The 12,582-nt window shown below is 47.6% G+C and overlaps 1 protein-coding gene across 1 annotated transcript in view; it reads left to right on the top strand.

Annotated features, from left to right (window-relative positions):
* LVRN (laeverin) overlaps positions 1 to 12,582 on the top strand; it is a 933,533-nt gene that overhangs the window by 697,236 nt on the left and 223,715 nt on the right. The window contains exon 13 of the mRNA XM_069625536.1: positions 2,363 to 2,418. Within this exon, the coding sequence (XP_069481637.1) occupies positions 2,363 to 2,418 (56 nt within the window). The remainder of the gene's footprint in view (positions 1 to 2,362; positions 2,419 to 12,582) is intronic.

Here is a 12,582-nt window from a genome sequence, read left to right on the forward strand (position 1 = left end):
AACCCCCATATGCACGTGACTAGCATTCAGTGGTGGAAATGGAAGAAGTCAGTGGTGCACTATCTTGGAATCGAAGAGGGACACGAAATGGCTAGTGCCCAGAAGTAGTTTATTGATCAGATGGGAGTCTGGCAATTGTAACACAGGAGGAGGAATAAATTGCTCTGTACCAAAGCTGGGACTGCCATCCGTCTCTCTTTCTGTGCTGCCGGTACAGAGGCCATACGGGAAGTAAATGCACATGACTAGCCTTCCGTAGTGGAAATGGAGCAGGTTGGGATGTATTGTCTTAAGCGCCATCTTGGAGTGGAAGAGGCACACAGGAAAAACTAGTGCCCGGCCATCGTCTATGACTCAGATGGGAATCTGGCAAGTATACCACAGGCCCAAATGCTGCTCTACAGTACAGTACCTGATAAAGGTAGTATGTTCTTAGAAACGTAAGTGCTATTTGAACCCTGGACTGGTGTTTCAAGCTGAACTAATGCATATGGAAAATAACTATGGCTACAAATGACTGTATAGCAAATCACTTGGGCACAACTCTAGAGAGGGGAATATGCATCTGATCTCCCACATCCTCCATGAGTTCAAAGGTAGACTGGGGCCTTAGTTGGATGTACCAGGGTTTATCAGAGAAGAATGTGCTTCTCTTGTACTTTTCTGACTTATGAAATGGCTCAACGACATGGAAAACAGATGCGCCTTCTTTCCATTGGCCAGATGTTCTTCTCTAGGCCTTTCCTCCGGTTCCCCTTTCGGCTAAGGTTCTGAGGAACATATGGCAGGAGAAAGAATTGGTAATTTTGCTGGTACTGTAGTGGAACAAATAACAGTGCTACCCACGCCTGCTAAGTTTTTCTAAATCAGCATCATGGAGAGTTTGATTGGAGTCATTCCCGCTTTGTGAGCCATACAATCTGGGTCAGAATATCCATTGTCTTTCCATGGCAGCTGGAAGCAGCTGGAAGCTTAAGCACAAAGCATTTAATGGCAGGTTTGCTTCTGGGAAATTCTTGCAAAGCTTCTACTCTAGCTTCATACTCACAATATTGGAAGTCTTTTACTAGATGGTTTAATCAAGGGTGTGTTACTAGAAGAGTCACGTTGCTCCATGAGAATTCTAGATTTCCACAGAGATGGTTCTCACAATGTTCTCATATTCCCTACTTTTCAAGCCCAATTGGATGCAATACAGCACTTAGAGTGCCATTAATGAATAGATATGATTTTAAGGGTTTCAATTGAAGACTATTTGAGAGCATTTCAATGCCGTAGCCATGTTGACATCCTCCTTTTACATTCTGGGACCACCCTGTATTATTAGGTGCTCCGTCTTTCCATTCAAGCCACCGGATGAAATGTACTTCACTCTTCTTTTGGTCAAGGTCTCCTTTTGAATGGCCGTGAAGTCTGACAGCAGAGTAGAGGAACGAGGTGCACTAAAGGTGCAGGATGCATATCAGTAGAGGCTTGTGCACAGGGTGTTTTTTTTTGTTCTAGACCAGATTTTACACCTAAAATATCTTGATAATTTAATCTAAGTGGAAGTATTACCGTCCCGCCTTCCTGGTTCATCTGAATGCTTCTGATGAGGAACATCTTCATTGTTTGGATGTGCATCACACTATTTCCATCTTCTTAAACCAAACATGCTCTTTGAGGCTGTTTAAGTCCCTCTACTTTACATCCAGAAAAGGTTACCAGGTTAAATGCCCACCTCAGCAATCCTGAGTAAATGGATGCACCCGGCAATGGGTCAGAGGTTCAAGATGCTTCAGTAGTGGACAGTTATATCTCGGCAATACTGGCATCTCCACATGTTTCTATTTCACATTATAGTGCCACTCTGCAGTTTCTTTCTTTTAATTTCTAGTTTATTATTTTCTGTGTTATGATAAATCCTTCTGAGCAGGATTCATTTGTCTCATCCTGGAGTCTTTCGCCTCAGATGGAGAGTGGGGTACGTAGGAGTCAGATGAGAACATTAAATGAGTAGGCAACGCCGCAATGAATTACTTTGAAATTGCCATTCACCAAGCTTAATCTTGCCTGTCCAAGTTGTGTTAACCCTCCCTCCCGGGCGGTTGAGCCTTGGCAGCTCCAGGTACTGCTTAATAAAAACAGGCTGAAGAGTGGATGATTCTGGGGTTCGCGCAGAGGCGAGGGTATGCAGGTGATGACTTTTTATAGGCTTCATGAAGAAACAACAGAGAGCCTGACTCCAGAACGATAACTGTTTTAATGATGACATGGAAAGAGAAACGTAATATTAACTAACAGTAAATAGTTAGGGCACTTCTGTCAACCTACCTCCACCAGCCTGTTGTGTGACTTACCAGAGAATATTCTTTGTTTGCAGGCAATTCCTGTTGTCAACCGAGTGCAGTTGATTGAAGATGCCTTTGCAATTGCAGAGTGAGTATACTACATGTTGAAGAAATACATTTCAAGCTATCTGTTTCTCAATCTATTTATTTCTTACCTTCAATGCCAAGAGGTGGCAACTTTCTATATGGTACACTCAAGTATCAACTCCAATGCAAATTTAAAATTTAAGCTTTAACGTTAGAAAATGTGTCTGATGATGGAGGGGCATGGAGAAGAAAGAAAGAAGAATGCCGCTGATGGTATTTTTTCCTCCAGCCTTCAATTGCTGGCAAATTCACATGAAACCCTCTGTAGGAGCTATTATGCTTATGAAATTGATACAAGGTAAACTATATGTGTTAATTAATAAGTATTATTTCTACTTTTGTATACAATGTTGATGTTGATTTTTCTTTTCAGTAAAGTAATACAATATGCTTTCTACTAATCATCAAACTGGGCACTGGATGTAATTATTAATCATTTTTGTTGATTTAATTGGACACAAAAAAGTACTTCTACTCCCCCACAAGGAGCAATTTCAATATGAATTTCAGGCCCTTTTTTGTATGAGCCTTTAAGATGCTCTCTTACATTTGGAATGATGTAGTGTGCTCCTTTTTTGATCACTTACCACCCCACTTTGAGGTATCCCTAGATGACAAGCCAGTTGTGTTATGGTTCTGTACAGATTCAGGAGATGGCCTGTAGTTCCCCATAATGGTATACCACTTGAATCCTTTTGTATCAGAGCCTTCAGGGTGAGGGTATGGCGTACATTTAGAGGCTCTCCAATTAACGCTTGGGTCCAACACAGAGACTCTGCGACTCAAAAATAGTCTTACACAGAATGGTGGTTTAAAAGGTTTGCTTATTTTTTCATATCATAACCATGAAGAAGAAACCAAAGGAGAGCCTAACGATAAAGAATTATGTACAGGTTCCCTTGAAGAGGACAGTGGCAGAGGTTCACAAGGCACATACGTCAAGGCAACAAACAATTAAATCAAGCATAGCATAAAACATTGTAATGGTTACAGAATACAGTTCCAACAGTGGATATAGAGCATCAACAATACAGAAGTACACAGCAAAAATCACGGTGCATGGAAAGAGACCGGAGACAAGCCAGAACCGGGCGTGTTCTCACTTTGATTGTTGAGATATGTATTAAATTCACTCCAGATGTTCCTGGGGCGAGATTGGACGGGCAGCATTGTCAGGTATTCCTCCTCACAGTTCGGCGACCATGTGAGCATACCCAGCCATTTCTGAGAGGCCGGTGGGGAGGAGCGCTTCCAGTTCTGAAGTATACATTTTTTGGCAATCATGCAGCTTATATTCAAAAACATTTTCAAGCGCTTAGTTTCGTCAGACCCCCAGAGCCCAAACAGAACCGCCAAAGGATCGGGATAAATTACAGTTTCAGTTACCGCACTTAGTGTATGGAGGACACTGTCCCAGAAACCGGACAATTTGTTACAGGTCCAGAACATATGCAAATGATCAGCATCCACCACCCTACAGCACGGGCAGAGGTGCACCTCAGAGCGAGCAAACCCCGATGTCCTGCATGGTATATAGTAAAGCCTATTGAGGAGCTTGTATTGCATGGCACGAAAACGGAAATTGAGAGACACTTTTTGTGTGTGGCAGCACATATCCTCCCACAATTCATCAGAAATTTCTAGACCCAGTTCAGCCGACCATCCGTTGCGTGCCCCAGTGAGTAGGAGTGGGGATGATATCTAGTAGGATTTGATACAGTGAAGAGACGACGCCACGTGCACCGCCCGAGTTGGCGATGTAGGCTATCGCCGGGTTGTCTGGGGGCTCATCCGGAAAGGAGAGCCACATGGTGCGGAACGCGGCGTGAAGCCTGTAGTATTGGAGAGTCTCTAGGGAGGATCTGGTGTGCCCCGGTCTCCAGGTTTGGGGGCCTATGAATTTGCCCTCGGGATAGAAGTCGGACAGGGCCCGATACCCCAGTGCACCCCAGTGTCAGGCCAAAGCGGTATCGAGCGTGGGCTCCAGGCCCGGAAAGGCCCACACGGGAAGCCATTTGTAATATGGGGAGGGCCCACTTGTCAAGTGTAGTAGACGTGACCAGGCATACAGTGTCGCAGCAATGGGGTCAACGGGGGAATCAGATGTGTGGCGTCGATGTAATATCAGGGACATTAAGTTGATACCAGCGGAGGCAAGCCGTTCCAGTTTGACATGTGGGTGCACTGGGGAACCGGGGTACCAATGAGTAGCATGCTGGGCCTGGGCCGCGATCCAGTATAGTTCTAGGTCCGGAGCAGCAATACCACCCAGTTTGTATGAAAGTGCCATGTCAGTCCACTTCTTGCGCACCGCACCGGAGTGCCAGAGAAATTGCGTGCAGAGCGTATGCAATTTAGTGAAGTAAGCTCTCCCGGGCCATATAGGAATGTTGCAAAAGGTGTATAAGAGCTTGGGGAGCAAGATCATTTTAATAAGGGATAGACGACCAGCGACGGACAACGGGAGAGTGCGCCATCGTGAAATTTTGGTCTCAACTGTTCGTGCTACGGCTGAGTAGTTATCGGCAAGCAGGGTGGGCTTAGTGAGGGACATCTGCACCCCAAGGTATCTCACACCCTCCGGGGCCCAGTGCAGGGGATACTCGGTGGTGGGCTGCAGGGTAGCTTTAGTGAGCGGGAAAATCTCTGATTTGGAATAGTTAATCGTAAATCCGGAGTGGGTGCCAATCCGGGTGATGTCTCTCAGTATGGGATCCAGATGGGTTGTGGGATCTCTGACGTATAATAGGACATCGTCAGCATATAGGGATATTATTTCAGGATCGTCAACCAATTGTACTCCTTTACGCGCGTGCCGTGCTCGGATAAAGTCCGCCATCGGTTCTATCACCAATGCGAAAAGGATCAGGGAGAAGGGGCAGCCCTGTATGGTGCCTCTGAATTGAGTGAACATCTCGGATGTTAGTGAGTTGACTCGTACCCACGCAACGGGGGAAGTGTACAATAGTTTAATGCACCCTATCATGTTAGGGTCGATGCCCATTGTTTCGAGGACCAGCCACATATATTTCCAAGAGACCATGTCGAAGGCCTTCTGAGCGTCCAGCGTAACCGCTACGGCCTGGACGTGTTGGTCTATACGGGACATGACATTGAATAGTCTCCAGATGTTATGGGAGGTACACCTGCCGGGGACAAAGCCTGCTTGGTCCTCTTGTACCACGTGCGTCATGATGGGCAGAAAGCGGTTAGCAATGATCTTAGCGAAGATCTTTGTGTCTAGGTTCATAAGGGAGAGAGGTCTATAGGACCCGCACTCGTCCTCAGGTTTACCTGGTTTGAGCAGTACCGTGATGGCCGCTTCCCGCATGCAAGGGGGAAGGATAGAGGCTCGGAGTGCCTCATTCCATACCTCCAACAGCCGGGGGGCCAGAATAGCCACGTGCTCTCGATAGAAGTCCGCCGTGAGGCCGTCAGGTCCCGGCGCCTTGCCTATGGGCAAGTCTGAGATAGCCGAGACTATCTCGTCTAGCATGAACGGGGTATCCAGCTGGTCTCAGGTCTGTGGGGAAATTTCCGTGGTGGGGATCTGGTCAAGGAGTTCTCGCATATGTTGTTCAGTGTGCTCTACGGTCTGGGAATAAAGGGATCTATAGAACTCAGTAAATATATCAAGTATTTGATGGTTCGCCCATTGAGCGTCACCGTTCTGATCTTTTATGGAAGTGATCTGCGTGCGGCAGAGTTCCCCCCTCACAAGTGTTGCAAGCGTCTTGCCGGGTCAGTCCCCCTCTCCAAATTTCCTAGCGGCCTGCGGGCGGCTGAAATAATGAACTTCGTTGGTCGCTAAAGTGTTAAACACCTGGAGCTCGTCAGAGATTTGGGCCAGAGTGGTGGGGTCAGACCCGCAGGAGCAACATTCCTCCAACCTTTTCAGTTTGGCCTCAGATCGCCCGAGGGCGGCTCTAATAGCTTTCAACACCCCTGCCTCTCGGGAAATAGACATGCCCCTAATGTAAGCCTTAAAAGCCTCCCATCTGACCGCAGCGGTTGTGTCTTGAAGAGAGTTAAGCTCAAAGAAGGACTCAATGTCTGCTAGAATCTCAGATTTAAACACAATGGGGGTCATTACGACCCAGGCGCTAATTGCGCCAACTTTACCACCATGGTGTAAACTACGTTTACACCATGGTGGATGGCGGATTTACCGCCCCATTCCAAGGTGAGTGGGGCGGTAAATCCCCATTTCCCATTTTCCCTTCCCCATTCCCATTTTTGCCCCATAGGGCATAATGGGAGTGGGGAAGGCGCTAATTACGCCACCGTAAATTACGGTGGCGTAATTAGCATCATGGCAGGTTAGCGCCATGGATTTTAACGTCTGCTAAGAGCAGCCGTTAAAATCAGAATAGGCGTTAAGGGTTAACGACGGCGTTAACCCTTAACGCCTGGGTCGTAATGAGGCCCAATGTCTTTTAGAGCTTCAGACTTAAAGCGCCAGGTGCAGAGTGATGGGATGGGAATTCCCAGCCGCAAGGACAGTATGATTGGAGAATGATCCGAGAATGTGCGGGGCAAAATGCGTGTATCCTCCACCCTACCCATGACCTCTTTCGAGACCAAAAACAGATCTATCCTGGACGAACTATCGTGTACAGAAGAGTAATAAGTGTAGTCCCGCTGCTGGGGGTGAAGTGTTCTCCAGGCGTCACAAATGTTGAGCGACTGCATGTGGCCATGCAGCCTGTGCGCCGCGCCAGACAGAGCTCTGGGTGTAGTTGCAGTTCTGTCCAGGGCAGTGTCCAGTATAAGGTTCAGGTTCCCCCCCTCATATGATCTGCACCCCTACGAAGCACAGCCGTATGGTAGTTACAGTGTCAAAGAATTCCGGAGAGTCTACATTGGGACAGTAAGTGTTAACCAGCAAGTACTCTTTATTGACCAGTGTGCAGTGTATTATAACATAACGACCCTCAGGATCAACATAGCTTTTATGCACCACAAACTTAATTGATTTGTGGATCATTGTGAGAATGCCCCTAGATTGTGTGGAGTAAGAAGTAAAGAACCTGGCAGAACCCCATGGTGGGGCAACAGGCCTCGGAATGAGGCCATCGGAGTGTGTCTCTTGTAAAAGCAATATCTTGCAATTGTGTCTGTTAGCATATGCAACGATCTTGCGGGCCTTAGTGTGGTTGCTCAGCCCCCGAATGTTCCAGGACATTATGACTGTAGCCATTTCAGAGGTAGGTATCTACAGACACAGTACCCATAAATCAGTGAACATCCCAGCTCCCGTGATGGTATGAGCTCCCAGAGTTGGAACAGCAAGTGGGCATGGGGCTCTTCAGCATGCGCGCCGCGAAACCTTGTGTGCCTTTTTGTAAAACAACCCCTTTCCCACCCCCCACCCTCACCACTAACCATGGATCAGCAGTGTAAAGATCACCCACCCCTAACAACGCACAGTTTTGCCGTCCCCAACCTGGCCCAATCTGCCCCGAGGCCCAACTGGGGCCAACACACACCAAAAAATTGAGAAAAAACAGTGCAATCGCAATGGGGTGCGCCGTTGCCGTGCACCAGCACGCTTGGAGCCAAATGGCTCAGTTGCAAAACGAGCAGTGGTGGCGGACTCGCGGCGCAGGCCCCGCCCGCGAAGCGGGTAATCGGGGACCGCATACGAGAGCCCCTGCGGTTCCGAAATAGACCAAAACAGTTTCGACAGTCAAATATCGTACATCCCCACATCTCAAATGCAGGGAACAGGGTATATAACTGAGAGATTAAGGACCTGAACAATAGGAGGCCAGAAATTGAGGTAGGACAACAGAACAATGTGAGACCAGCTCTGTGGAGTGCGTAGTAAGGATGTGTGCACAAACGCTGAAGCACGCAAGGACTGCAGGGGCAGAGCGTCACAGTAAACAGAGCAGCCTTACCAGTACCACAGTGCAGATTGAGTAAACAAGTTCAATAAGTGTCCACAGTCTGTGCCATTCACAGTTGATTAGCGTCCACTCAGCCTTCTCCAGTGCCCTGAAGGGGTATTTGCATCTCGATGAATTTCGCTGCCTCGTCTGGGACTGTAAAAAAGTACAATTTGCCATTATGAGTGAGCTTGAGATGAGCCGGGAATAAGATGGCATACGGTAGATTGCGTTCCCTGAGCATTTTCTTGACGCCAAGAAATTGGCGTCTCTCCTGCTGCACCACCACAGAAAAGTCTGGGAAGATCCTGATGACATGAGACTCCAGTCGCAGCTCCCCTTTCTCCCGCGACAGGCGAAGAATGAGGTCCCTGTCACGATAATTAAGAATCTTGGCTATAATGGGTCTGGGGATGTCACCAGGTCGGGTCGCGGGGCAAGGGCCCGGTGAGCCCGCTCCACCGTGAAATAAGGGGAAAGGTCTGGGTCCCCCAGAAAGTCCTTGATTAGTTGTTCGACTGCATCTTCCAATGCGCCCATTCAGGGCAGTTTCAGGGACCCCAATGATGCGAAGATTGTTTCTGCAGGAGCGGGACTCCAAGTCATCGCATTTTGCTTTAACATTCTTCTTGTCGCGCGATAAGGTGGCCACTGTGCCCTGAACTACGTGTATCGCATCTTCATTAGCAGAGATCTGGTTTTCGGCCTCAGTAATTCTCGATCCAGCCTGATCTACCCGGGTCTTGAGCGAGGCGACATTCGCATTGATATCGTCAAGCTTCTCATGAAAGGAGGCAAAGTTCTTAGCCATCGATTCCATCATGGCAGTGAGGTCCGGCACCGCCACCCCCGGATTAGGGTCGTTGTCAAGTTCTTCCTGCAGAGGCGACGTGTGGCCCACCTCCGGTCGAGGGACCGTCTTAGTGAATTTGTCCATGGCACCCCCTTTAGCAGATCCTTTGGAGCGACTCGACATGGCCAGAACCAGAGGGCACGACAAAGCTCGGTCGATGAAGCCAGTGAGTCGGGTATTGAAGAGATCCCGTGAGGGCACGACAGCAGTCCCCACCGGCTCGCGCCAGGCAGCCCAGCCCAGGCCACCCGCGGTCGCAGATGGGGCGCCGGCGCGCCTCGGTCGTCAGCGGCCTAGGCCCCTAGCAGAAAGGACGGTCCGGCGGGACCGGGGCAGGAGTGAGCCGGCCCACGAGTGTAGTGTGTGCCCCAAGGTGCCAGGGGCAGGGCAGCCAGCAGCGGGTCCAACGGGAGGCACCCGGTCAGGTCACGATGAGATCAAGGCCCAGTGTAGGCCCAATGGCGGCGAGGCACGGCGGGACAAGAATCTCCAGTTCCGAGAGTCCGATTTCTCCCAGAACTCGACGTGCGGATAGAGCTTGTTGGCCACAGTGCAGGGATCGTAGCAGGTACACAGGGTCCAAGGCAGAACCGCAGATGTCAACAGATAAGAGGCGGCTAGGCACAGAGCTCTTACGCTAGGCAGCCATCTTGCAGGCTGCTCAACAGCGCCCCCGACAGTGGCTCTTGATAATGCTCCCGCTTCCCCTTTGAGGTAACCCACAGTCCATCATCACAGCTCTTCTCCTTCACCAAAGACATTTTCCTTTGTCACGGTTCTTCATCATAGGGCTTTTCCTTTATTGCAGTACTCCTTTGTCGAAATTCCTTTCCTTCGTCAGTCTTTCTCCTTTGCCAAAGTCCTTCTCCTGCATTAATCATTCAGCATGGTCCCTCTCATGTGTCATGGTCCTTGTCTTGCATAAGTCCTATTACTTAATCACTGTCCTTCGTCACAGAAATGTTCCTTCATCGGCCCTTCATCGCAGTCCTTGTCCATCATCAGCTCTTCATCCCTCTATTTCTTCTTCATCACAGTCCTTCTCCTTTATCACATTCCTTTTCTTCCATCACAGTAATTCTCGTTTGTAAAAGTAATTCTGCTTTGTTACAGTGCTTCCCCTTCATCACAGTTCAACATAGTGCTTCTCCATTGTCACAACCCTTCTCCTTCACCGCCATGCTCCTTCCTTACAGTCCTTGTTCTTAATGTAGCCTCTTAATCATCTCCAAAAGGAAATACATCCCTTTTGTATCCTCTCTATTCTATTAAATTGCGTAGACATTGGTCTGCAAGGCATGAATGGCAACTTTGGGAGCTGAGCAAGTGGCATGCATTTCCGCTTTTTCCATGTTTACAAATAAATAATGAAAGGAAACAAAATGATTTTCGTCTGTATTTATGTGTCAAAATGAGTACAGAAAACAGGGAGCCATTAAACTATATAACACATTGCAATTTAACAATTGAAATCTACACTAAATGTATGATTGGTAGACCTCAATTAATAAAATAAGAAAACACGAAACTAAGAAATGAGCAATCAAAATCACAAATTTAAAAAAACAAACCCACTTTCTTACAGCTCTCCCTCGGTCTGTCTTAGCAAGGCATACCAGTATAGGGAGCAGAGTTTCTTCTTGTGTGCTAGGCTGTAGTTAGATAGCAGGTCATTACTTCTGGCAAATTCTCATCGTTAGTGGATGCATGGTATTCAGCAACCTCCTTACACATTAAACAGGGTTTGATCTAAAGAGAGGTTGGCTCCATTTCCACCTCCACTGGCATGAGAAAGAGAACTGCGCCACAGTTTCAACCGTCTTATTATGGCATTCCTATAGTCTGGTTCTAGATGCTGTGCCCATTTTAGCAGATAGTCCAGAGAGAGGCATCCCATTCCAAACTGCATAACAGCTTCCTGACTTCCTTTTTTAACTTGAGGCAACATAAAACTCCATCCCCCATACACATGGGGCATTTTTTCCAGGTTACCCAACATTAACTTGCTTCTCACATCCCAAAATCCCTCCCTCACTTCCCTGAGGGAATCCCAAGTAACGGTAGTTGAAGGCTCACACCAGGCGTGTCAATTGAATGAAATGCCAGGAGTAGCGGAAGTGGCATCACTCATCCAATGACATCGCAGGATGTTACAAACCACACCGCCCTTGCCTCTGATGACATCACAGGAAGTGACAACACACAACATTTCACCACAATGACATCACAGGAAGCGACACCACGTATGAAAAATAAAGGTTGAGATTATGAAAACAGGAAACATCTATGAAAGGAGAAAAATTACTATTTTAATTACCAACCATATTTTAGCAAGGTGTGAAAAATCAAGGGAGTTTGTTCTGTCTACCCAAGGGGTATCCACCTCCTTTTGGGCCGCCAGAGAGGTGAGCGCTTTACCCAAAACACTATGGGACAGTGTTAGTGGGATCTCATTGGGGTGACCACCCCTTAGGGTACAAGAGATCACCAGTAGATATGGCTACAACATATCCCTTAACACCAGTGATCTCAGTGTATGTTGGTTATATGGGATATGATCACAATACAAGTTTAGAGGGGCCTTTAAATGTGCTTGGGTTAGTTGCTGATCCTCCTGCGCTAACCCAAGAAAAGGGCTGAGACCCTTACCTGGAGAGGAGCAGCTGCTGCCGAGCGAACCAGCCATGGGGCCGGACCCGGGACTGAGTCCGAGCAACGCTGCTCTGAGCAGAAGCCTATGATGCAGTGCAGAGCCAGCACATCGTGGAAGCAGGACTCGCAGAGCTGACAGCCCCAGGCACCAAGGTCTCTGAGGCAGAGAGACTGAACTGACACAACATACCAGCATTATCAACACAACAAGAGGTTGAGGGAGTGGAGAGCCCACTTCTAACCGACCCTCATTAAGGTACAACACCTTTAGAAACATAAATCAGGGTTAGATGGGCATACATTTCAATGGCTGCCCAGTGTGCCACGATGAACAACTGCCTCTAGTACATTAAATTATGAGGCAGGGCAACAGTCTCAAAAAAATATAAACAGTTTTATTTATGTGCAAATTAGCACCATACAGTAATCAACAATTATTAAAAAGATTTGAGGTAGATTTACACCTCACAGGAAGGATATGACAAGATCACAAAATACATTCCCCCTCCTGGAGTTTCTGCTCTACAACAATAAATCAGTGCAACAATGAAAAACAGACAGTGGTTTGGTTGGTGTATTGGGCTTACAATTTAACAGTCCTGTACTGCCCGTGGTGTCAGTAAAGTGTCATATGCTGTGTAAATACGCAAGTTAAACTGCATTCAACACTCCATTCACTCTCACCATCAACAATTCATACACATACTCACAACAAAACTCATCCAACATGTTCCTTTCCTAAAACAAAGTGCAATATGGTGCAGGGAAA

Source organism: Ambystoma mexicanum, chromosome 6p (genome assembly GCF_040938575.1).
Source record: "Ambystoma mexicanum isolate Mex_15411 chromosome 6p, UKY_AmexF1_1, whole genome shotgun sequence".
NCBI lineage: Eukaryota > Metazoa > Chordata > Amphibia > Caudata > Ambystomatidae > Ambystoma > Ambystoma mexicanum.